Below are 27,768 nucleotides of genomic sequence, written 5' to 3'. Positions count from 1 at the left end.
ACTATTTTATGGTTCATTTTCTATGAGGGCTCTGAGACTTTCCTTGGAGATCTTACAGTACTCTGAAAATACTGGTACCTGCAGTCCACAATGGACATTTTTATTTTGCTATGACATTCAGTAGTCAATTGCAGAGTCTTGAAATGATAGTGAAGCTCGGAATTTAAAATACATATATTAATGTGTGGTTAATACACTATAAAATATGATTAAAAGTATCAATTTAAGATATAACATATAAGACTAACTAATATATAAGTCTAAGATTATGATATAAGTCTAATGTTGGTCTATGTATTTTTTCTAGTCCTAAAGAATATTCTCACATATAATAAAGAATTTCCATTTGATGTTCAGCCTGTCCCATTAAGGTAAATAAATAAGCATCCATATTTTATCTTCTGATTTTATTATCTATTTTATGCCTGTTTTTCAAATATTTCTGTATTTTTTCCCTATCAAATTTGGTATTGGTGATATGGCTGATACCATTGGTAGCAATGAGATGATTGACATTGACATTTATATCAACATTAACCTAATAATCAGCATCTTATCTGGGAAGTTAGTGGCTATGAGGGTTAGCTGGTGTATTAAGTGGAGTAGCTCACTAATTTTTCTGTCCTTTTTTATATAGGAGAATTTCAGCCCCTGGTGAGGAAGAGCATTTGGAATTTGAAGAAGATGAAGAAGAAGGTGGTGCTGGAGCAGGGTCTCCTGATTCTTTTCCTGCTAGAGTGCCTGGTGGGTACAAAAATGTACATTATATAATTCAAGGTCAGGTGTTTGGAACTTACTTTTGTACTTGTTAGTGGCGGGTAAAACATCTCCAGGTTTGCCAATCTTAAGCAAATTATCATGGCCATTCTGATAGCAGTAGCTAATGGTTTATTGTGAAAGTATCTTACTATTTGTGTCAGGGATCCTCAAAACATCCCGGGTTTAGTGATTGGCTAGGAAGACCCACAGGACTCAGCATATAGCTGTACTCACAGTTGTATTCTGAGTCATTACAACAAGAAAACACAAGAACAAAATTAGCAAAGGGTAAAAGCACACAGGCAAATTCCAGAGGAAACCAAACTTCTAAGAGTCCTCTCCCAGCAGAGTCAAATATGTAATTGATTCTCTCAACATTATTTCACACCTGTAAAATGAAAAATATTGTCTATTGGGGAAACACTGTAGAGATTTAGTGCACAAGACACTTATTGGGGTTAGCATGAACCAAAACTAAAGACTCCAGGAAGAAAGCAAGTGTTCAGCACAAACCATATTGTTTGCATGGACGGTTTAGGCACAGTGATCTTCTTAACAGGGCATGATGGGAATCCTGCTGAAATCCAGGTTCCCAGATGCTAGCCATGGACCAACATTGTAAGTAGGCTTTCTAGAGTAACTGTTTGCTATGTTAATTCTTTTCTTTATATATCTAGCTGTTCTTTAAATAATCATATATGATTGTGAAACCTGGACCTGGAGGAACAGATACTATACAGTTGCCCTTAACAGGGAAATAAAGAATACATAGCAAGTTCTTTTTATTTGTGGAAGATCTTGACAAGGTTGTAAAATACCCTAGTCAAGCACCAGAGTGAATTTTTTGCCTCTTCCACTTCTATAATTTCTTCTGTTCTTATACAGTGCACAGTTTTTACTTCTGATGAACTAGTTCATTTTTTGGAAGTGTGGAAATAACACTGTACTATTGTGATGCATTTTTTATGCTTTATGGTATAATTAAATATAATATACATATCATCCAGAAAACTTCATAATTAAAGTCATATTCCAGTAATTTAAATACTCTTTGGTAGAAGACGTTTGAAATATAAACAGTATAGGCTTAGACAAACAAGATACCTGCGCTTTTGAGTCTAACATCTGCCAATCAGTAGTTGAGTGACTGTACTTTTTTCTTTATAAAAGGAGATGTTGACAATGCCTAATTCATAGGGTTACAATGAAAATTAAGGCACCACATACAAAGCATTTGGCATGATACTTTTCATTTGCTGGGGTAGTGGTGGCTACTGTATTTTCATTATCACTTCTAAATGGTGCTAACAGTCCTACACCATAGGGTTATTGGAAAAATTACAGTCACTATAAAATGTTATTGTTAGTGTTTCTTTGATACAAGGTAATTATTTCCAATCTGTTTGTCCTTATGAAGAAAGAGCTATATTTTACTTGTCATATTTGTAGGAAATTTCAAGATTGCTGAGATGATGAGGTAAATAAATTTGCTAAAATTTTTCTGTATTTTTTATTTCCTTTTCAAACCACATGCTGTACTTGAAATAGATTCCAGTTCTATAAATTTCTGGTTTGATTATTTGTTCACTAGCTATACTTCTGTAGCAAACAAGATCCTTGAAGCAGATGATGTAAGTCATGAAATGGACAGATTAAGGTCTTTATGGGTTTCAGGTTGCTGAGTTGAAAAGAAACTCTGTAAATTAAGTCTATTTGCTATGAAAGATTAAGGCCAAAGTAATTAGATTTTTGTATTCTGATATAGCATTTTGGTATTTTATTTCAGAGATACAGAAAGCTCACTAAACCTTTCTATTCCCTGAATTATTTTCCTCAAAGTAAGAAAGAGTACATATAGTTCAATTGGCTATATTTGATTTTCGATCATATTTTCCAGGGCCTGTGTCATTATAAAATTAAAAATGTCATTGAAGGACAATTTGACCTTTAACTTAATTGTAGAATGGGGAAAATTGTTATACTGTGGACATCCAAGATTTCATTCATGATAAGGCTGTTGTGTCTATATTATCATGGCAGGGTGCTCCTAAGAATTATAACATTTTTATTATCTTTATTTTATGTAATTTATATAATTGTAAGTTTGTTGTATTTTTTTTTGGTACTGAGGATTTAACACAGGGGTACTTTACCAGTGAGCCACATCCTCAGCCCTTTTTATTTTTCATTTTGAGACAGGATTTCACTTAGTTGCTGAGGGCCTCACTGAGTTGCTGAGATTAGTCTTAAACTTGGGATCCTCCTGCCTCAGCCTCCCAAGTCACCTGGATTACAGGCTTGTGCCATAGCATCTAGCTTATTATGATCTTTTGAAAAAATATTGATTAGGGTGTCCCTTACATATATAAAAGGCATCTTTTTTTAGTGTGCAGCTTTATGAGTTTTGACAAACACACATGCTAAACACTACTACTGTTAAGCTAATGAGATGAAGTATAATATATGACTATGGTATGACCAAGAGTAGTTTATTCCCATTTAAAATTAAAAATGAATTTTTATCCAACCTTTCTTGAAAAGAATAAAAAATTGTTAAACCTTTCTTTGACATTAATATCATTTTCAAAGCCTTCAATTCTCATAAGACAAACAGTAACTTTTGTGTACTGCTTTAAACACTAACTGGCTTAAGTACAAATAGTAGTTTAATTTTCTTAAGGTAATCTCAGTAGATTTCATTTAAATAGAGGATATAAATTTATAACCTATTATTTATTACCTGAAAACTTATTTATCATTTTGAATATTAAAGCTTCTAAATGATAAACCAAAGTAATACAAATAAAAAAATAGCTGATCAGGATTATATGCTTATAATCCTAGCTACTTAAGAAATTGAGGCAGGAGGATTGCAAGTTTGAGGCCAGTGGGGGCAACTTAGAGAGACTTTGTCTCAAAATAGAAAGAACTAGGGATGTAGCTCAGTGGTAGGGTGCTTGCCTCACCTGTGTGAAGCCCTACATTTGTTTCCTAGTACCACATGCACAAATAGCCATGACACAATTTTAGACAAAATTTAAAAAAACATTTCTGAGTGACCTAAACATAAGCCTAGCAATCTCAACATTATTCTAAATTTGTATTGGTTATTCATCTTTTATATAGTCTTAGATATGTACAAAAACTGTTTTTTGAAACTCAAAATGAAGAGTGAATCTTACTTCTTTAATATCAAGCCTGTACTTGTTTCTTTCCTGCATAAATATTCAATTCTGAGTTGAACTTGAGAGTTAAGCAAATATGGATTTCATTTTCAGCTAAAGTGCAGTGTTTTTCTTACTCATGCATATAGGAAGTTGAAAACTGCAACAAAATATTCATTGCTGTTCCATGAATATTAGGGCATCCTTATTTCACAGAATTTCAGAATATATTTAGGGTTAAGCAGTAAATACTACCAAAGTGTGCAGTTAAACTCTGGCTCTCCGTGCACTTCCTTTCTCTCAAAGTCTCAAATTCTCAGACTGAGACGAACAGTCAGAGCCAGAGTCCCTTATCCAGTCATGTACTTATATTGAAAGGAAAGGAAAATACCATTCAATGTTATCTGGAAGTTCTCCTAGCTATTTTTCAATAGTTTTAAGGCTTGTTAATATTCTATTACTCTCAAGCAGTTTTGGAAACATTTTAAGATTTCTTTTTTATAATTTGTCTTGTTTGTTTGTAGTACTGGGGATTGAAGTCTGGGGTGCTCTACCACATAGCTACATCCCCAGCTCTTTGACTTATTTTTTTTTTTTATTTTGAAACAGGGTTTTGCTAAGTTGCCCAGGCTGGCCTCTCCTGCCTTAACTTGCCAAGTTCCTGGGATTACAGGCATGCACCACTAAGTCTGGCTAAGTTTTTTTTAATCCATGAATCTTGTCACTTGAAGTCAAAAGGTTTTCTCCAGAGCTTTGCAGAAATTGGTTTATAGGAAATTTCTATTGAGTATGCTCTTCATCAAGGCTCTAAGCAACATCTGGCCTGCTTTGTCTTGAAAGTCCTCTGGCCACTCAAATTTTAACCCAACACCTGTAGTAACTCTTCCTTGCATGCTAAATGGCATCTGTGTATGAAGCATATACCCACTGATTCATCTTAGGTTTTGTGAGAGTATTTATTTTTTCCAGATATGATGGTTACACTTAAGAATTCAGCCATTATCCAAATCACATATTTCTGAACACAGAAAAATACATATTTCTAGTTCCAGTCAATAAAGAAAATAAAAACAAGAATATATTCATATAACTTATATACAAACAACTTTAATCAGGTATAATTTTTCACAGACCTAGAAATATTATTATTTGAATGCTAATGACCCCTAAGATTTTTATCAAACTTTTAATATAATTTCAAAGTGAACAAACTTCTTATGATTTTACTCTTTATCTTGAAAGGTTGGACCAGTTTCTCAACTACTAATCAGTTACCAACCAAAAGAAATTGTGCATGTGTTTTCATATTTTCACACAATTTGTATGTGTGTACAAATTGCAGATGTGCAGTACAAATTGCAAAATTTTTCTCTTGCTAGATTTTTAAGACCCATTTCATGTTTTGTGCCATTTACAAAATGTTATGACCAAATAATGATTTGATAATACCATTATTTTAAATTATGTTAAAATTATCCCAAAATAATAGAAAATATTATTTTATATATATCATTTTTATTGGATTTTAAAATTACAAAGAAATGTGCACTTAAAAAATGTGTGTGACAGACTTTGAATTTGTAGTATCAAACATCTGAATTTAATTACAAGTATGATAAATCTAAAACAAAGAAGACATAAATATATAATCACACACATATGATAATGCTTAGTTTACATTTTAGATATCAGGTTCATCTCTGTCCTAAAAGTATGGACAACAAATTTTGTACTCCTTATTCATGACATTTAATTTACCAAGCACCAAGGCAAAATGAAGACTGACTCACCTCTTATTGAAGTAAATGCCTGTGACAAACATTTGTACAATATCATGTAAAAAGCAAATTCAAATCAGTGTTTTAAAAAATATAATCTTTGGTAATTTTCCTCTTTTAATGTTCTGACCTAGAAAATGATGTACTATTTTGGAACGAAGACTGTCATGCCATTTCCAATTTTGGACTAGAAATTGTCCTTATAGTATGATATGAGATATAAACAATAGAAATTTTTAAAAAGCAAAAATAAAAAAGTTGAAAGAAAAGAATGACTTCCTCTTCTGCATGTGAGGACAGGGTCTTAAAGATCCCATTGACCTTCATATCCATGTCACTCCAGACTCATCCTCAGGCTGGTGGTCCTTTCATTGTCTGATTCTCCATGATCTCTATGGCCATCCTACTTGATACTTAGACCTTCATTTTTCTCAGCATCCTCTTGGAACAAAGAAGTTATGGGCAGGGGGTGGGGGGCTTCAGATGTTCTCCCATTGTTTTTCTGTACCTGTTGCAGGTAGAGTGGTGCTTCATTGCTTGGTCTGTGTCAGTGCTGTGGGGTGCCCAGCAGAGGCCGAGGCCTTACTTGCACAATTCCCTTTCCTCTCCACAGTGGCAGTGGCTGTAACATTCTTGGCTAGGTCAGACGCTTTTACACAGTTTTTAAAACATTCTTGAGGGAACTTGTCTATGTTTAACAAACAGCCATTTGGGGGATCCATAGCTACCTTCACAAATTGTTTTCCACAGATGAAGCACAATGAAATAGAACAACTTGAGTTTTTACCCAAGTACCACCTGTTAATAAACAGTTTCCATCAACAAGATGGACTTTTTGGTATCCCCTATTACAGTAGTGTGGTAAAATGGTTCCAAACCTTCTAATTCATTGTCATTACTTTATCAGAGTTGTCTTTACATTTAGGCTTAGAATCTTCCTCTCGCAGAAAATCACACTGAATTGAGTAATTCCTTCCAACTCTTTTTGACACCAGTGAGAGCATGCTTGCTCTGGTTGGTGCATAAGAGGTGGTTGGGGGCAGATAAGTCAGAAAAAGACATGCTTTCTGTGTTCAGTACAACTTGGGGCTCACCAGCTACCAATGGCTTCCTTTGTCTTGCAGTAAAAACTGAAAGTGGAATTAACCAAATGAACACAGTCCTGCTGCTCACTGCTATATGAGTGTTAAAGACCTATCATATTGCTATCTGGGCTGCTCAGTCTCTGTCCATTCCTGTGAATGTGCATTGCCCAGTGTACAAAGTTCAAATGTTACTCTTTTTTAATCACTCCCTTACTTGGAGTTCTTAGTGACAGCTCAATAACATCCATGGGATGTTATTGAAAACTTGGTTTGGACAGCTGTAGCCATTTAGAGTTTTCCATATTTAAAAGTATGAGGCATAAATAGTGGCCTCACAAAAATGTCTATATTCTAATCCTGGGAACCTGTGACTGTTATGTTTACATGGCAAAAGGAACTTTGCAGAAGCTTGAGATGGGGAGGTTCTCCTGCAGTTCCTTTTAAGGCTTTAGGGACAATTAAAATAAAGATGTTAAAATGAGACATGATGGTTAAAAGCATGGACTCTGTAGCCAAACTTCTGTGTGATTATGGATAATTTGTTTTTCTATGCCTCACTTTTCACCTCTGAAAAATAGAACTAAACTATTGTTGTGAGGATTAGATGAGAGGATTAGGATAGTATGTGGCACATCACAAATACTCACAAGTGTTAGCTATTTCTTATTTACATAGCAATTCCATGTGGAAGAACATTTCTTCTGATCTTTGCTCTAGATCTGAGAGCAGATGATCTAGCTGGAATAGCACAGTTTACACTGGATTGTGTGTAGTGATTTCTTTCTTATCCTTGTTAGTCTTCGAATTTTATGAATGTAGTTGACTTGTTCTCATATTACACTATGTAATTGGATATGTTAATTCTTCACTTAGAAATCTTCCTTTTAATGCATTGGCTCAATTTACAACTATCATGGTTTTATCTTTGATGCAAAAACATGCATATAGATGGTATGGTATTATTTTAGCATTTGATCTTCTTTTATGTTTATTATTTCTTCACTCATTGATATAGATTCTCTAGCCATTTGTTTACTAGAGCATGATAACCTCTAGAACTGAAAATTCAGTCATTCATTCAATAAAATATTTCTTCAACAAAGATCTGTTTATTCCTTGTGCATACTACAAAAGGAACAGTTCCCACACCTTTCAGGATGCTTATTGTGTAGTCAGCAAGACAGAGCCAAAAGCACATGATTATGATTAGAGATGTGCACCAATGTCATAGGTTGGCAAAAAAGAAGGGCTGAGGGAATTCAATAAATCTAGCCAGATTTAGGACTCACTGAGTATGTAGGAGTTGACCATGCAGAGAGAGAGAGAGCACATCATAGACCATTCTGAAACACCTTAAATAGGCACCTTTCTATGTAATCTATGATCTTAATTACACTCAGCTTCCTTCATAATGGAACACAATGTTTGCTATTCTACCTTGAATTAAACAAGAAATTCAGACTTGAAATCACTGCCTCCATATTAAATTATTCGAAGCATAATGATTACATTAAACCTTACTGTGTAGTCTCAGGCAAAAAGATTGTTGGTAAGGAATGTAGCATCAGCCCTACTATTTCAACTGAAAGACCTAGATGATGACAGGTTATAAAATTGACTCACCCCAAAGTAACAACAAGTTTAATATCAACTTGGAAAAAAATAATCTTAACATCAAAAAGACTTTGAAAGTTGTAAAGCAATCATCTTTTGAATGTCAAAAAAGGTAGTAAAGAGGTAATACATAAAAGAAGTAACATTCTTGGGGGTTTTGGGGGGTGGGGTGGGGTGGGTTCTTTTTTTGTCTTTTTTAGAACTGGGGTTTGAATCCAGTATTTTGCAAATGCAAGGCAGACACTTTGCCACTGAGCTACATCCCAACCCAACATTCTTAATATATAAAGAAAAATTTTAATTGTAATAACCAAAGCAGAATACATGAGAGGAACAGACAATATGAGCGAGCGCACGAGCGTGCACACACACACACACACACACACACACACACACACACACACACATTTAAAAAACATCCGTTAAACATAAAAAGATACTCAACTTTATTTTTAATAAAAAACAGAAATTAAAGCTACTGTTGGTGAGTCTTAGGGGAAATAGGTACTTATTAATCACTGGTGGGAACAGAAAAATGGTGAGGTTCCTTTGGAGGGGAATTGAGCATTCTCTAACAACATATAAGTACATATTTTTTCCTTAGCAATCCCATTCCTGAGAATTTACTTTGAAGATGCACCCCCAAAATACAGGAAAAAGAGGAGGAAACATTTGCATATACACAAGATTCTCTGTTTAGGTGTTTTTTATAATGATAAAAAGTTAGAAATAAAGTAACTGCCATATGAAGATTGACTGAATAAACATAGGATGCTGTAGAAAATAATTCAGAAAATCTCCATGAACTAATGAGTGATTTTTCAAATTATTGTTAGCAGAATTTATCAAGGTAGTTCACATTAGCAGATTAAGGGGAAAGATTTCATAAAGTTGTCAACAATGCAGAAAAAGTTTTCAGTTAAATTTGAAATACAGCCTTGATTTTAAACAATTCTTGTCAAAGAACAGAAAAACATCCTTAACCTGATAAAACATGGCTACATGACATTTACAGCCCAAAATCGTTTAATGATGAATTTGAACAAAACAAGAGTGTCTATTACTTCTTTTCATCAGCATTGTTTTGGAAGCTCTAGCTATTGCACTAGGACAAGAAAATGAAATATAAAAGGGGGGATGTTCTTTATTTGCACATTTATGAATATATAGAGAATATATGCAAAAAACCTATTCATAACTCATTAATAAGATAATGTGGTTCCTGGATAGAAAATCTGTACAGACAAATCAATTTTATCTCAAACAAGTAATAATTGCTTAGAAAATGAACTATTATAATATTTATAGTAGTATTAAATAATATCAAGGACCTTATTATAAATTCAACAAAAGAAATATAAGAATTTTATGTAGAAAAAAAACCTTTATTGAAAGAAATAAAAGAATATCAAAAGGAAAAGGAAACTGGAGCAATCTTGAAATTAGGGAAAAAGATGGAAGAGTGACTTAATAATTGTTATGGTTGGTGAGATGTTGAATTGTACATTCTCTTTTACTTTTTTCATTTCTCTCAATTGAATTGTTTATGAGAATGCATTTTATAAAAACAGTGAAGTCATTATTCTTTTTTTCATTTGTTCATAATAGTTATTCTTGACATTAGATTCATTTGGACTAATTATAAATGCATGGGATATAATTTGCTCCAATTCAGTCCCTTCACCCTCCCCATCCTCCCTCCCACTGTTCCCTTTCATCTACTTTACTGATCTATTTATTTACATTTTTTAAAATTAGTATGTTATAGATATTCAAAATGATGAGTTTCATTATAGTATATTCACATATGTGCATTGAAAAGTTAATTTGGTTTCATTCCACAGTTTTTCCCTACCCACTCCCCATTCCCTTCTTTTTCTTTTATTGATTTTATTTTTTTTAAATACACGACAATGGAGTGTATTACAATTCTTATTACACATATAGAGCACATTTTTTTATCTTTGTATAAAGTATGTTCATGCCAATTCACGTTATACATATACTTGTTTTTTTTGCATTACAATTCTTATTACACATATATACCACAATTTTTCATATCTCTGTTTGTATATAAAGTAGGTTGACATCCAATATGTGTCTTCAGACATGTACTTTGGATAATGATGTCCATCACATTCATTCCACATTCATTAGGAGGCTAATCCCCTGCCTCCTCCCTTTCCCTCACTCCCCTCTTCCCTATCTAAAATCCATCTATTCATCCAATGTTCCTCTTCCCTACCCTATTATGAGTCAGCCTCCTTATATCAGAGAAAACATTTGGCATTTGTTTTTTGGGGATTGACTAACTTCACTTAGCGTTATCTTCTCCAATGCCATCCATTTACCTGCAAATGCCATAATTTTATTCTCTTTAAAAAACGTTCATAGTGTATATATGCCACATTTTTAAAAATCCATTCATCCACTGAAGGGCATGTAGGTTGGCTCCACAGTTTAGCTATTGTGAATTGTGCTGCTATAAACATTGATGTGGCTGTGTCCCTGTAGTATGTTGTTTTTAAGTCCTTTGGGTATAGTCCAAGGAGAGGAATAGCTTGGTCAAATGGTGGTTGCATTCCCAGATTTCCAAGGAATCTCCATACTGCTTTCCAGATTGGCTGCACCAATTTGCAGTCCCACCAGCAATGTATGAGTGTACCTTTTTCCCCACATCCTCTCCAATACTTATTGTTGTTTGTCTTCATAATAGCTGCCATTCTGACTGGAGTTGTATCTTAGTTTTGATTTGCATTTCTCTGATTGCTAGAGATGTTGAAATTTTTTTCATATATTTGTTGATTGATTGTATATCCTCTTCTGAGAAGTGTTTGTTCAAGTCCATGGCCCATTTTTTGATTGGGTTACTTGTTTTTTCAGTGCTTAGCTTTTTGAGTTCTTTATATACCCTAGAGATTAGTGCTCTATCTGATGTGTGAGGGGTAAAAATTTTCTCCCAGATGTAGGCTCTCTGTTCACCTCACGGATTGTTTTCTTTTGCTGAGAAAAAAAACTTTTTAGTTTGAATCCATCCCATTTATTGATTCCTGGTTTTAATTCTTGTGCCATAGGAGTCTTATTAAGGAAGTTGGGGCCTAACCCACACGATGAAGATTAGGGCCTACTTTTTTCTTCTGTTAGACGAAGAGTCTCTGGCTTAATTCCTAGGTCCTTGATCCATTTTGAGTTAAGTTTTGTGCATGGTGAGATTTATGAGTTTAATTTCATTTTGTTGCATATGGATTTCCAGTTTTCCCAGCACCATTTGTTGAAAATGCTATCTTTTCTCCAGTGCATGTTTTTGGCACCTTTGTCTAAAATAAGATGATTGTAATTTTGTGGGTTAGTCTCTGTGTCCTCTATTCTGTACCATTGGCCTACCAGTCTGTTTTAGTGCTGAAACCATGCTGTTTTTGTTACTATTTCTGTGTAGTATAGTTTAAGGTCTCATATAGCGATACTCCCTGCTTCACTCTTCCTGCTAAGGATTTCTTTAGCAATTCTTGGTCTCTTATTTTTCCAGATGAATTTCATGATTGCCTTTTCTATTTCTATGAGGAATGCCATTGAGATTTTGATTGGAATTGCATTAAATCTATATAGTGCTTTTGGTAGTTTGGTCATTTTGATAATATTAATTCTGCCTATCCAAGAGCAAGGTAGATCTTTCCAGAAATAGTAAATGAATTCAGCAAAGGAGCAGGATATAAATCAACACCCATAAATCAAAGGCATTTCTGTATATCAGTGACAAAGCCTCTGAGAAGGAAATGAGGAAAACTACTCCATTCACAATAACCTCAAAAAAATGATACTTGAGAATCAATTAAAGAAGTCAAAGATCTATACAATAAAAACTACAGAACCCTAAAGAGAGAAATCAAAGAAGATCTTAAAAGATGGAAAGATCTACACATTCCCTTCTTAAAAGGAGAAAAGGAGGAGGAGGGAGGGAGAGGGGGAAGTTGGGCAGGGTCAGATCAGAATATGATAACCCAAAGGGTGGGGTTTGGCCTGCTGAGAACTTCTAACTGAAGGAGATTGGAATCTCAAAAGCAAGCTCAGCAGCAAAGCCTTTGCTCTCCTCCTGCCCTCCTGTCCGTTCACCCTTCTCTCCCAAAGCCAGTCATAAAACCTAGAAAGTGCTCTCTCTCTCTCTCTCTCTCTCTCTTTCTCTCTCCCTCTCTCTCTCTCCCTCTCTCTTTCCTTCCTTCCCTGCTATTCCCTTCCTGTCCCCCTACCCTCCCTTCCCCCCTCTCTTAAAAACCCTCATTCCAGACAGGACCTGCCTTAGGTCCAGAAGGAAAGAAGGCCAAGAAGATGACCAGACAGGGCTTGCTGGGACCCTGGCAGCCTTTTACCATTAGCTCACACCCCCTTTTCCAGTCATTTCTACATGGCCATCCATTCTTCATGGAACATAAACATAAAAACAGGAGTTTTCCCTGGATCTCTAGGTCTTTATTTCTGAAGGCTTTTAGGTCAAATAAAATTCTATTAAATGATTATAATGATTTTTAAAATGTAAAGATATATACTAGTTCATAAATTAGAAGAAGCAGTTTATAAAGATAGACTCTTTCTGAAACTCATCTGAATTTTTATTGCAGCTATAGAATGAAGATACTGTATTAGTGGTAAGAGGATAAACAGTCCGGTAAGACAGAATAGAAAACTCAGAAAGTGATTGCCACATGATTTATGATTGAAGTGGGACTGCAGATCAGTGGTGGAAAATGTCAGTCTTTTTAATGAGTAGTGCTGAGACAATTGAGTATTTATGTGAAATTGAATGAAATTAAAGCCCCTACTATACACTGTAGTCAATAATTCTGTGTGACATATGGAATTAAATGTGAATGGCAAAACAATAAAATGCTTTCAAGATAATACCTTTATGATTTTGGAGTGGGGTAAGTTGTCTTAAATATGACATAAAAAGCACTGATAGTAAAGGAAGATATTAAGAAATTTGATATTACTAGCAGTAAGTATTTATCATAATCAGAAGACACCATGGCAGAGAAAAGTCATTCTTAACATTCAAAACTAATACTTGGTGTTAGAAGTTAGCAATGGTTGCTATCTTTTGGAAGAGTGAATTGGATATGGTGGGGGGAAGGACACTCCCAGGAGGCTGATCATATCTTTCCTAGATCTGATACTAGTTATACAGGTGTATTCACTTTGTGGAAGTTCAGCAAACTGTACTAACAATTTGTACATTTTAAAATGTATATGCTCTACTTCAACAAAAAGTCTTTATAAAGGAAAAGTACTAAGAATCTATTTGTAAAACATTTGTCCAGCAAAATAATAGAGACCTCCTACAGCTCAATAAGATAGATATCTCAATAAAAAATCGAGCAAAATAATTGAACACACTTCAGAAAAGAGGAAATCATATATTTGATTTATTCTAAAAGGTGCTCAACCTTATTAATCTTCAGAGGAATGCAAATTCAAATGATTGATTTCTTTATACCAAAATTGGCTAACATGAAGAATCTGAGAAAACAGTACCTAGTGAGGATGTGGAGCAATGGGAACACTACTGCACTTGGGCTAGGAATAAAAATTGGCACAACCACCTTGGGAAATGGATTGTCATTACATAGTAGGTATGGAGGTAACATGCCAGGTGACTTAGTGATTCCTCTGTTTCAGAAATGGGTGCTTATGGGAACCAGAAGATGTTCAGAAGAGTATTTATTATAGCCTTGTTAACTATATCCAAACACTTGAAGTAATTCAAATGTCTATCAACACAAGAATGTGTACATAAACTGTAGCATATTTATACAGCCATGTACTACATAATAGAATGAACTTTTCTGCAGAAAAATTCATATATGATATACATACATGTGAATATGTATGTATATAAATATAAATGTATACATATTCACATTTTTCATAAAATTTCAGAGGTGTTTTTTAACTCTCTGAAGTTCATCCCAGATGTCCAGGTACAAGCCCCTCTTCTAAAAGTACCCTCATTTGTCAATCAAAGAAGATGCATAAAAGGTATTATGTATATATTTAATGATATCAGCCTGAGCCCATTTAGGTTTGTTAATGCAACAGTGGACTGCAGCCTCCAGGCCTTCCCATTATTGCATTTGTCTGTATTGTCTTCATATTTGTTTAAATTAGAAAGTAATACATTTTTTAACAGCACTGTTGAGGTATAATTTGCATTTCATAACATTTCCCTTCTGTAAGTATAAAATTCATCGATTTTTGACACCTCTATAGAGTTTTGCATCTGTCATCACTATACAAGTTCAGAACATTCCCATCACCTCCCAAAATTTTCTCAAGCCACATTTGCCATCAATCAAATGTGTATTTTCAAATGTAGTGTGTTTATTGCTTCATGTATTTCAAATAACTCATCATTAAAAGTAGCATAACACATTGTTGAATAGAAACTTGAAAAACATCAACCAAAATCTTTTGTTAAGTGTATTTTGAGGTTCTGTATACATACTTGATTAAAATCAGCTTATTTGCATCTGTTCTCTATTGCTAGTTTCAAAAAAGGGAACATACTGAACAGTTGATTTCTTCCTTCATATGTCCTTGGTGGGTGAATGTTGTCATGTTGTTCTGGGTAGGTTTTTAGTTTTAAAAATTTTAGTTGGTTTTGGGGAAAATGTTCAGTTATACAAATGGCCATTTTATATGGCAGTCTCTATAGTACTAATTTCTGAGAGAATAACTCATACAAAATAGAATGAAGAATAGAAGTTAGACTATATAGTTAAATTAAAACATAAATATCAAATTGTAAATTATTTTCTTTATTAGGAGTAACTAAAGAGAAGAATGTATTGATCAACTCTGATATTAAATGTCTCAGACTTTAGAACAGTATAACAAGTATTTTAAAAGCTTTTCTCGTCTTTGTTCTACCACTTCATATTAAGATGCTGAGTATAATATAGAAGTACATATGGAATATAAATATTATGTGAGCATATTATACAATTATGTATAATTGGGCTTCCTCAAGTAATCTTTTTAACATACTTTTATTATACATACTATATACTATTATTATAGAAATGATTATTTCTGCTTAAAGGTGATTTATGGTTGGGAAATGCAGATATATTATGTGTAAAATTAAATATTTTTCTAAAAAAGTATAACATCAGATGTTCATGAATTTCGGAAATAAAAATACATAATGCCTAGCTAGTTCCTAAGAGGTAGGCTATATCTTCTGTTTGTCAAAGTATTTACTCTGAATTGTTGGTGGAGCTAACTTTTACTGAGGTTTCTCTGTTGCCAGGTACTTTATTACCAAGGTTGCCATCAGAACCGGGAATGACATTACTCACTATCAGGATTGAGAAAATTGGTCTGAAAGACACTGGACAGTGCATCGATCCCTATATTACAGTTAGTATAAAGGGTAAATAACTGGCAAATTGCATTATGTTTTTTCTCATATGGGACAAAGTTTTTGACAGGGGATGGTCTTGTATATGTGACAACTTACTTTAATGCATTCTATAATGAGGCAAAATCCTAGAAGAGATCATAACAGAACATAGTTCGAAAGACTTACAAAAAATATTTCCTACTTATACACTCACTTTTGCTTTTGAGTTTGTATAGATTTTTGCTCTTCAGATTCCATCTAATGTGCAGACTAAACATACACATTGTCCTTAACAGCAGCTACAGTCTTCAGGATATAGATTAACAATAGCACCCCTCACCTTCTCCTATCCAGTCTATATTCATTTCTCTCCACAAAGCCCCATTTCCTATTTTCCCATCTCTCCTGCTTCAGCCCCTTCTTCTTCCTGTGCTACTGAGGTATCTACTTAGGTGAATCCTACAGAGGCAGATGAAAATCAGGGGACAGGGAAGTAGGGTGCAACCATAACATCCATGCCCTGAAAGCAATCCCGTGGGATGATGATGTGATTAAGGAATAAATTATACCATTTTACAGAAATAACTATAGTTAGTACAAACGGCTTATTTTAATCTGTAGTTTTGCACCAAAGGAACAGATCGGTGCTGAAATTAAATGGAGGAACTTTTATCAATTGCAGAAATAAAGTCAGATCCATGGGTTCATTAGTGCTAATTAAAAGAAAAATATGACCACAAAGAAAAACATTTATTTAAAGAACATAATCCACAGCACTAATACTGGTACACTTTTAAATTCCGAGGTTACCAGTTATCAAATATATAGTGTACCGGAAAATATTTACATTGTTTGATAGGCCATTTATAAAACTGCATACTCATTGAGAAAGTATACTTAAAACACAAAAATATTTAATGATGTTGTAAATGTTAAATTACCTTTGCATATGTTATACTGAAATATTTTTATGTAAATATTTTTTTAATTATTAAATGTACTAAATTGTTTTTTGAGCTTTTTGAGACACATAAATGAATAACACATAAACACTGAGGAGTTATTAAATGAGTCCATGTTGAATTTGACTAAACTGAGATTTTTAAACCCGGAAAATTAAAACTATATATAACGTGCCATCTGGTTGTTGTAAATTCAGGGTATGTTGTAAACAGTATAACCAGAATTTAGATAATATATATGAAAAATTATTCATTAACCAAAGGGTTTTTGTTGGCTGTTCTCATCCATTTTTGGTTCTTAACAGGGAAATTATGATAAGGTTAGGTTTAAAGGCTTTTCTAAATAAGTCATATACTTGATCAAAGTTAGAAATTGGTGGCAGAGCTCCATTGTGGCAAATTATATACTCCAGATTTTTTTTGGCATAGAAATATATAGTGGGATATTCCCTATGGAAAAAAAAAACATGTTTGTTCTTTTTACCACTTCACTATGAAGATCAAGTTTTGTCCACTTGGCCATGTAAAGGCTTCCTACCACTTCACTATGAAGATCAAGTTTTGTCGACTTGGGCCATGTAAAGGCTTCCTTGTCCCCTTCATGAGGTCTCCTATCCAGTCTATATTCATTTATCTCCACATACCCCATGAACTTTAACAACTCTCACATACTTGCTCACACCAAATAGGAATCTCTTAGCCTGAGAATCTCCTCTCAGCTCTTTCCATGCCTCTTTAGGAACTGTAACCTTTGCAGCTTCTATATTTTCCGTCTGTATATGTGAATGCTCATAAGCAGAAACTTAATTGTTTCTCCAGATCTGAATGACATAGATTTAACTCCTGTGCAAGATACTCCTGTGGCTTCAAGAAAAGAAGATACATATGTTCATTTTAATGTGGACATTGAGCTCCAGAAGCATATTGAAAAATTAACCAAAGGTTTGTAATTATCAGTTACTGACTTCTTAAGGACACAGTACTTATCTGGGTTTGTGTTCATAGTATACTTAACACAAGATCTTATGTCACATAGTTATGAATATTGACTTAAAGTCAAATCAAAAATTTTTTTAAAATATGAGAATTAGCAGTTGCATTATCTAGTTGTGTAATAAATGTGGTTAAATATTATTTGATAGGGAAGTTTTTCTCATAATACAGAGTTAAGGAAGCAGGTTCCCTAATAATTACCTTAAGTCCTTTTAGGAACCTAATGATTACTTTCTAACAGTTAAAGAATTATTTTTTTTTCTTTCAATAAGATGCATTGGGTAAAAAGATACTATAACTGGCAGTTAGTTTGTAAGAATATGGAAAGGACAATCTGGGCGTGGTTTCAGGAGGGAGAGAAATGATATAAGGTAGAATTTTTTTTAAAGGAACTCTTAAATTTCTATTCTATCTAATACAGGTGCTTATTGAAACCATTTCTATAGGTACTGCTGATACTTAAGTAACTTCTGTTTTTCTTGTGGTATTTAATATTTTATATTCTTTGGTAGTTTATGATTCTACCTGTGTACATAACTTACATTCTTGCTATACATTTTTGTTGTACTTTGTAGAATTAAATGATATGGAGAAATGTCACTCAGACATGCTAGTACCAGAGCTTGGAGTGACAGCCACAGTGAGTTATCAACAGTTGTGTCATCAGACTGTTTGACACATGTTACTTTGTAAAATCATAGGCTTCTGGTGACACATAAGAAATGTGTGGTCTCTGGCTTATGTTGTTTGTTTTAATTCCTTAGGTGCAGCTATCTTCTTTGAATTCAAACACTACAAGCCTAAAAAAGGTTTACCAGCATCAAGTGTTTTGCTTTCATGGAGATGGATGAGATTAAACCTGGGCCAACTGTAATAGAACTGTAAGTGATATACATATAGGATTCATACTGTTCTAATGGTTACTAGTTCATGTTTCTTCTTAGTCCCTCTTATCGAGAATGTAACATTGGAGTAGATCAATCATCAAAGTATTTTAAATCTATTGTGGTTACAGATACAAGAAACCCACTGACTTTAAAAGAAATTGCAGTTATTGACCAAGAAACCACTTTATCTTCATCTACATCAAACTTTGCACAAGGAATGATTCTGACATGAGTAATGTGGAATTTCTGTGAATTTTACCACTCAGTAGAAACCATCATAGCTCTGTGTAGCATATTCATCCTTCAGGAGGCAGGAAGTGAACCATATCTATAGGCCAGTGAGTCCATTGCAAAGCTGTACCACAGAACTAAAGTCCAGCACCTCATTGTTATGACTCCTTTAGATACAGATTTATTGTAGATTTTGAAACTTGTTTTTACTTTTCTATTAATTGTGCAATTAATAGTCTGTTTCCTAATTTACCACTGTTCCTACCCTGCTTCCTGGAACAATATTGCTGTGGTAGGTATGCTCATCTTCAAACTTAATACAGCAATAAGAATGTGCTAGAGTTTACACATTTGCTCACTTTTGCTCCAATATGGTCTTTTGATTTGAATTAACTTCAAACTTTTGAATTGAAGTGGGTAGGATAGTACTAGATTGCTTTGAAAGGAAATTGGATCAGTTATGGTCTGTCTTTTAGGCTGTTCCTTAGAGCTGGCCTAAATTCACCCTCATCTGATAGTTCTACTTAGAAATAGTGTGCCTTGATCAGATCAATATCTTATATGGGAGTGTTCCCCAGATTGTAGCTGTGATTTTTTTCCAGATGACCAGATTGTTTTTCTGAAAGTGAGCATATTTTTAGTCATGTTGATTAGTTGTTCTATATCACATTGCTATTGTTTCTACGGTTAACATTAAATTATTCTAGGGTTAACATTAAAACTATCTCTCTCAGAATAATTACAAATTTTTGAGTGGGTTTACGTCGTCTAAATCATGTCATCTAAAAATAATTGAGTCAGATGCTAATGAGATACTGCAGGAACAACTGCTGTTTTTCTGACAACTGATTGTGAAACCTTAAAACCTGCATACCTTGTCTTTATAAAGTGATGAGTATGCAAAATTTGGAAAGATATTCTATTTTTTTAATATAGGTAGATACGACTGCCATTTATTTCCTATTTAGATATATTGACATTCATATGAAAATATGCAGGTTATTAGCCTATTATAATTTCACTATTTACATTACTTTTAACTTGATGAGACATAAATAAAACTGTCATAGTACACAAGGTGGATATTTGATACACAGAAAATAAAGATTTGTGAGGAGCTTTTTTGTGGGTTACATGTAGAACCCATGTATTTTAATATTCACTATTTTAAATGAACAATGCATGAAGGGAATGCAATACTTGACCTATTTTTAAACTAGTGTAAACCCTAATCATACCATCAATTTGCTTTTTAAAACGAATAACAGTTATTTTAGCCCTTGCACTTCAAGAGATCTAGTCTTTAATTTTTCAGTTGTCTGTTAGGTCAGTTTTGTTTACTAGATGAATGTTAATAAAACTATATGAGCCTGAAAGAATTCTCAACCAAATTTAGTCTTTTCTTTCATCTGGATTGGGTTAATTTCACAAGTGCAAAAATAGTTCAGTATACAGTAGTTCTAGGAAATGAAGAATTTGCCTTAATAAAATGTTCACTCAACCGAAACTCTGAGTAGTCAAAATTTCCAGACTGTAAACTTCTCAAGAGAAGGGCCTCATCTTCTCCATGTCATGTAAACTTTCCAAGGTGCTTGGCAGCACTCTACTCTGTACCCTGTGGAGTGCTCAGTACCTTTTTGTTTGATGTTACTGATGTTTGATGTTGCTCCCTTAAAATCTACTATTAAAATGTAGCAAAACTGATACATTGTTCTTTCTGTTTTCTCATACTATAAAATATGTATATCAAAGTGATAATTTAAAAAAAACAAACTTTTTTTGGTTGTAGATGGACACAGTACCTTTATATTTATATGTGGTGCTGAGGATCAAACCCAGTGCCTCACATGCAACCCCAGCCCCTCAAAGTGATAATTTATATGAAGAAATATTTAGCATCCTTCACATAAGAATGCTTTTTTTTAACCTCGATTTATTTATGTGGTGCTGAGGATTAAACCCAAGGCCTTGCCTGTGCTAGGCAAGTACTCTACCACTGAGCCACAACCCCAGCTGCCACCAAAGAATGGGGTTATATGGAAAAAAAAAGAGGATGCTTTATATGAATGTCTTTCATCAGCATTAAACAAACTTAAATTGAACATTGTCGTCAGCTTAGCTTTAATTCAGACCTGATTGACCAACCCCCCCCCCAAAAAAGGTGATTTTATCTTGAAGCAGTTAACACAAAGCAATCTGTATCTCACAAATTAGTTGTTTAAATTTACTTTCTAGTGTGGGAGGGGATGAGTCACTGGACAATAATTACAACTATAGCAGTAATATTTTCAGGTTGAAACACTACTGCTTCACAAATTAAATGATTTTAGTAACTAAACTGAAACACAATTTGCTGGAGAGGACTTCTAAAACTTTTGAGATACAAAAGTATAATTGAATCAGGGGACAGTATTCTCTACACAACCTGTATATTGGCAGATACCTTGGGCTTTGCTACAGAAGTGGTACAATCAGATGGATGTAAGGAGAGGCAACTATAGGTGGGTTCAGAACTGCTCAGATAAACTACGTAGAATGCATTATAACTTACTAATAGAATAAATACAAAAAAGGCTTTAGAGGGAAAACTACTGTTGCTTTGAATAAAATAATAAATCTGCCTTTCCTTGAAAATCTATCTTCCTAGCTGACATCACCTTTATTTAAATGCTATTTTAAAATTAGAAGTTTTAGTAACTTCAGCATTGCCTTGTGTCCTGTAGAGGTTGAAAGATACATTCAAAATTGGTGTTTGTGACTTAAATTTTATTTTACATGGTTAAAAATGGCATAAGCTATCATATGGTTTTCCTCTTACACACACAGCTGCTGCTTCTAATATTAAATGGAGGTTATGTAGATTGAATTCTTCCTAAAGGACTCAAATTCTTTTTATTCTGAGTTATCTTCAGTAGTTTAGAGATTTTGTTTCACACTGAAGCTTTTGCCCCTATTTTGAGAATACTTAGGGGACATAAAAAGAACAATGATATGTTATGTTCTAGGTTTTAACAATCCTATTACTTTCTAGAATTTAAAAGAATGGAAGAATATGGTCTAGCAGTAAAAAAAAGTACTAGGCTTTTATAATTTTATTTAAATCTTAAACCTCTTAAAATGTACTGTTAAAATTGCCGTAATTAATATTACAGTTCTGGAGAGCTAGTTCTTAGAAACATTGTTTTAAAGACAGTAGTTACAGATTCAGGATTTGCTTTAATTGATTTTTAAATAAAATATATTTGAGTATCTATCAAAAAAAGAATTTAATTCAGCCCATATTTGCTGATTATAGACATTATAAGTTTATGAGTTTCATTCATTCTTAGAGGATTATACTTTTCTAATTTTTTTTATCATATTCCTTGAAAATCAGTGGCAAGGTATGGGAAAGAGAAGAGTGTGTTGTGTACATTTTTAAAAAGAAATTTCCTTATTTTATAGACACAACATACCACCTTATATTTTACTGTTATAATGCAATAATGGCAAAAGCAGTAGAACTTCAGGTCAAACAACTCTTGCTACTAATGTAAACTCATTCTCAGAAAACCATTCTCACATAGACAGTGGTTAGAAAAAAGTACAGGAATGTGCTACAAAAATAGAGCCACAAGACTTCTCACAAGTAAAAGAAATTCTCTATAGAAGTCCACAGTTGACCAAGGTCCAGCCTCCTTAACAGTGAGCAACAGGGAATATGCTGCCAAGTCACCATCTTCAGTTCTGAGAGTGAGTTTACATGCTTCCCCAATGGCACAAAGTCTCATGACGATCCAATGAATCAACAGACACTTGGGAAATATTAATAAACAATTTTTTATGAACTATTACAACAAAGAACTTCAGCAAGAAGGAAAATGAAGTTTATGATCTTTGAGTAAACATTTTTAGCGTAACAGTCTCTGCGACCAGATATTGAAAGAGAAAAAAATCAAGCTTATAAAACACCATTTCTCTGTTATCAACTGCAATACACTAAAAATAGGATAATGGAAATACATGTTCTTAAAGCATTTCCACAAGAAATGTCCATAATTATGACATTCTAAATCATTTAGCAATTGTATATGCTACATTAACTAAAACAAAGATATTCCTTATTGCACATTTTAAAATTGGAAGAATACTCTAGCTTAAGTGGGGATATTTAGGGGGAAAATATTTTGGCTCAAAATGTATACTGCGCCAAGGCAGCTTTATTCTAAAAACATAAATCTTTTAAAATAAACTTTTATATTTTGAAGCCAATAATCCTTTAACTCGATGAATAGTTCATAGTCCATTTTCTGACTAAGTGTCAGAGGTTAATTTTACAGGCCCTGTTTTAAGGCCTGTGAACATCCCTCACACCTGAGAATCAGGTGTAGGTGGAGCTTCATCTTTAAAGCCTGAAGGCATTAAGTCTTTTGCAGCAGGTGGTGGCCCATAGTCTTGGGGACCATGAGTTGGAGGTGGTAATGGGGCACCAGAAATGAAGTACTCTCTTGGGCCAAATGAGCCTAAAGGTCTAAATGGTGCTGGTGCAGGTTCTGGAAAAAAATCACGAGGGTCAAAAGGCAAATCCCGTTTTCCAGGTGAAACACCTGGTGCATATTCTCTGAAGCCTATTGGTGGATGAATACCAGGACCTGGAAAATAAAAAGGAAGTTATGTAAATACCCAGAAATTTCTGAACTAGGGTGATTTCAAGTATGTTGATATTATAGTCTTTAATTTCTCTCAAGCCTAGAACATCAACTGGTGAACATCCTGACTTGCCAGATGAGGCAAACTGAAATGGAACAAGTTTAGGTTATAGACTTTGGCCAACCAGCCATGAAGCAACATATTAAGGATTTAAATATGGCTCTACCTAGCTCCAGGCTTGTCGTTTTTCTTTTCCTACTATATAATTGCAGAATTATTTCTATCTCACAAGAGCTCCATTTATATTTGGAAGTACTATATTACCATGAAAAGATGATAGATTATGAAATAAGAACTTTACTACATCAAAGAAATTTTGATAAAAGGAAATCCCACTATTTATTACTCTATCCATTAAAAATTCATGAAGTATTTCAGCATGGACTTTACACATGCCATCAGAATCAAGGTGCAGGCCCTCCAGGAAAAGGCCTTCCACAGCCACCTAATTAAATCAGCAACATTTATTAGATCACTGTTAAATCCTCCTCTTTAACACTTCCCTCTGACTTTTCTCAAGGTAAGGAGGGTTTGACTTTTCCTTTTCTATATTCTATAACCTACTGCTTATGCTTCCATTATGGGTGATTACAAACTTTATGTTGTAGGATTTTCATATCTGTGACAAAATTTTAAGTTATGGCATGCATCTCATCCACCTTTCCATCTATTGCAGTGCATATCAACAGATTTTCAACAAACATCTGCAGAAGTAATATTTCTGGCTTTTCTGTATATAGCCCCTTATCCTTGTCTATGAGAGATAGCTATTGCCTATCTCAGTATAAGATTATGTAGTGTCCAATATGTGCCAGAAAACTGGAGGAAAAGTTAAAATGTACTCAGCTTTATCCTTTCATTGTTAAGACCTGAGATAGCAACCAACTGTTTTAGCAAGCAATAGAAGTGGAAGATGAATGTGATTTATAAGTCAATCACTACTATTCAGATCATCATACCAAAAGGTGGAGGAATTGGCTGAGGCCCAAAAGGCCCACCGAGCTGAAGTGGCAGTCCATACCGAATGGGAGGTGGTGGAGGCCATCCCATTGGGGGTCCCATGGGGGGGCCCATGAAGGGTACCCCTGAGAAAGGAGGGGGCCCTTTCATAGCCATATGAACCTGCAATTTAAGATTTGAAAGCAGTTAAAAGTTTTAAAATTCCTATGTATTAAGACAAAGTACCAACACCGATAAAAGCTAAAACCCAAAACAGGCACCTGTCCAGAGAACACCATCAGTGCAACAAAACTCTACCCACCCCTCCTGTGTATTCCCACTGACAGCTTACAGAAGTTGGAAGGATGCCACAAGAGGGACCAGTTTGTTACTGATTATATCTGCACAGGAAAGGGAAAGGCAAGAGGACTGGCAGAGGTTGTTAACAGAGGTGATTTCTGACCAGTATGTCATGTTGTATTCACTACAATCTATTTCAAAGGGACTCCCCCCATCCCCATCACTTCCCTTTCATCACAATAGCTCATTACTTCCATATTAAGAATGAACAGAATAAAATGAAAAATCCATTCTCTACCCATGTAATAATAGCTACTATTCAGAGTATCTTCGGTAAGTCTTTCATATATTATTCAACCTCTGAGATCTTTAAGTAGACTGTCTTGTTTTAAATAAGAGGGAACAAAAGCAAATGGAATATCATAATTTGTTGAAGGCCACACTGCATATTAAAGAAACTCAATCCCAGGTTTGCCTCCAAGCCATGCTTTTCCCACCTCTACTCCTCTCTAACAATGGGTCTTTGCTCTCTTTTAAATCTTCTACTACAAAGGGGTTTGGGGTCTTATCTAAGCTGCCCTTAGATTTCTCCAGAGATGTATATTCCTAGAATATATATACACTGGAACTTGAGAAGTATTTTCCATCACAGTGCTATATACACAAATTAGGAAGAAAAGGCTTTAATATTTACTTTCATTTACTGTACACCATTTGAGATATTGATTTATCATTTCCTATGAGTAGTGGGTTTGAAACTAAACAATTAAAAATTTATTTTATTATAGAGCTTCAGAAGACCTACCAGATATAATAGCAACACAGTTACAAGAGAATACACTTATGTGAACAAATGAGACCATTGCTTGGGACTGGCTCAAGAGGTCATTTCAGATTATCATTGTTTCACTGAAACAGTATTTCACTTTCAGAAAATCTGATACCAATCTAATTCAAATCACTCAAAATAGAGTTTGCACAAATGGAGGAATTCTTAAATAACATTCTTCCAAACAAAAATAAAAATGATGAATTATATAATTTATAATGAATTTACTTTGCCTTAGAAGATTCAACACAAAACACCATATAAAGTTAGAGTGATAACTTTTTACATTCTGTAGTTCATTATAGTTGTACACACTTAAGCAACATTCCCAAGTTAAGGAGAAAAGTAAGCTCAATATTGCATGCAGTTTAAAGCAAACAAGATCAGTGTCATGCTCTGAATATCCTTCCCAGAAATGCACAGAATAAAACCCAATTCAGTTCTCAACCTCTAAGTACTTACTCCAACTGGATGCTCAGTCAAAGAAGTAATGGTGGAGACTGAGGGGGTCTCAGGTTCTTGGGGAACAGTTTGCTTTTTAAAAAACAAATGGGATAGTACAAATAGAACACAAAGAAGGATAAAGCAAAGAGAAAGTACTGTAGGAAAGCTACATGTTCCTGCATGACCACATGATTCACAGTAACTACAAAACTTACCTTGCCCTCATTCGTCACCTTAGCTGGAGAAGAACTTCTGGAGCTGCTGTTCATGTGAGCTGGACCACATCCTGGGTCTGTTAGAGATCAAAGAATGGATTCAGACTTATTCTAACATGAAAAGAATAAAAATCCTCCATCCACAATTACAGATTCTTTGAAATTACTTGGTCCTTTACCAGAGGCAACGGGTTTCCCAGATGCCTCAGAAGACCAGTACGAGGTAAAGGTCCATCCATTGACCCTTGGGAAAGAAAGATCAGAGCCCTTGTATGTATTTTTCAGAAGAAATAAACCACTGGTGGACAGGTCAGGGTTCAACAATAACTGGAAAGCAACATTAAAAATGGGTTGCCCAGGGGTTGGGGTCATAGCTCAGTTGTAGAGTGTTTGCCTAGCATGTGTGAGGCACTGGGTTTGATTCTCAGCACACATTTAAAAAATAAATAAAGATATCATGTCCATCTACAATTAAAAATATTTTTTTAATAAAAATGGGTTGCCCAATACATAAATCACAATTTATGAAGAGACTTAAGTAAAATAAAGAACTGCCTTGGGTTGATAGAACAGCAGATTAATAAGTACTGGTCCTAAACTTTAAGCTATAGACTTGAAGTATGTGTAGGCTGTTTTTTCTTTAATCTGTATAACCTGACTTCCAATCTTACCAAGACTACAGTCCTATTTAGAATTGGAAATAAGACTCAGTATTTCATGTTGGAAATATGTATGCTACATAAAGTTTAAGGCTACTTTTATAATATTTTGGAAAGGAACACCATAGAGATTTAATTTAAAGATAAAGGTTTACACTTCACAGTGTAAAATTTAAAAGAAAAAAACAATACAGGGACCTCCAGGAAAAAAAAAATGTTTTCTATTCTAGAACAGATTTTACAGAAAACATTCACAAAGATAACGTAAGAAATTATCTTCTATGTATTGTACAGGCCCAAATTCTATGTTTTTATTAGAATATTCAAAAGGGAAAAAAAAACAAAACCTTGAAGCAGTTTACTATAAAGCAACATGTGAATGCTCACCAAATCCGTTTCTGGGCATATCTTTTTGATTAAGAGTAGCAGAAGGAGGTCTTCCAGCTTGCTCTGCCCTCAGTGGAGGGGAACATTCTCCACCACTCACGGGCGATGGACCAAAAGAGCCATTATGGTTCAGTGGACCTAAAGACAACAATGCCGTGTTACTACTTTAAGGTAGCCTTCTCCCTGACACCAACCCTCACCTCCTGCTTTAGCAAATCATTCAGATTATTTCATAACCATTACACACAGAAATAAAAAGTAATTTACATACATTCTGCACCAAGAAATAAAATAGCTCCTTTTACAAAGTGCCCCCTACCTCTCAGAGGAGGATTTTGTAAATTTGGTCTTCCCAGCATAGGTTTTACAATCATGGGTTCATCTTGCTGCATTGCCATCTTTTGGGTCATTTCCAATAGTCTTGAATATTGAGAAAG

General features: G+C 34.3%; 1 protein-coding gene and 1 pseudogene across 3 annotated transcripts in view; one reads left to right on the top strand and one right to left on the bottom strand.

Moving 5' to 3' along the window:
• The first annotated feature begins 282 nt into the window (after window positions 1–282).
• LOC144373770 (axin interactor, dorsalization-associated protein-like) lies at window positions 283–20,573 on the top strand (annotated as a pseudogene).
• A 2,099-nt stretch (window positions 20,574–22,672) lies between these two features.
• The window catches only part of LOC144373769 (transport and Golgi organization protein 1 homolog), a 44,637-nt gene continuing 39,541 nt past the window's right edge, over window positions 22,673–27,768 (bottom strand). For 2 of the 3 annotated variants that reach the window (XM_078036772.1, XM_078036771.1), the window contains exons 18-22: window positions 27,651–27,751; window positions 27,332–27,469; window positions 26,286–26,362; window positions 24,518–24,680; window positions 22,673–23,500 (exon numbers count right to left, since the gene is read on the bottom strand). In XM_078036772.1, coding sequence (XP_077892898.1) covers window positions 23,217–23,500; window positions 24,518–24,680; window positions 26,286–26,362; window positions 27,332–27,469; window positions 27,651–27,751 — 763 coding nt within the window. In that variant the 3' untranslated portion in view covers window positions 22,673–23,216. The remainder of the gene's footprint in view (window positions 23,501–24,517; window positions 24,681–26,285; window positions 26,363–27,331; window positions 27,470–27,650; window positions 27,752–27,768) is intronic. The other variant, XM_078036773.1, reaches the window with a different exon arrangement.

Source organism: Ictidomys tridecemlineatus, unplaced genomic scaffold, assembly GCF_052094955.1.
Source record: "Ictidomys tridecemlineatus isolate mIctTri1 unplaced genomic scaffold, mIctTri1.hap1 Scaffold_48, whole genome shotgun sequence".
In the NCBI taxonomy this organism is placed as follows: Eukaryota; Metazoa; Chordata; class Mammalia; order Rodentia; family Sciuridae; genus Ictidomys; species Ictidomys tridecemlineatus.
The sequence above is the reverse complement of the archived record's forward strand: the minus strand, read 5'-3'. Positions and strand labels throughout refer to the sequence as shown.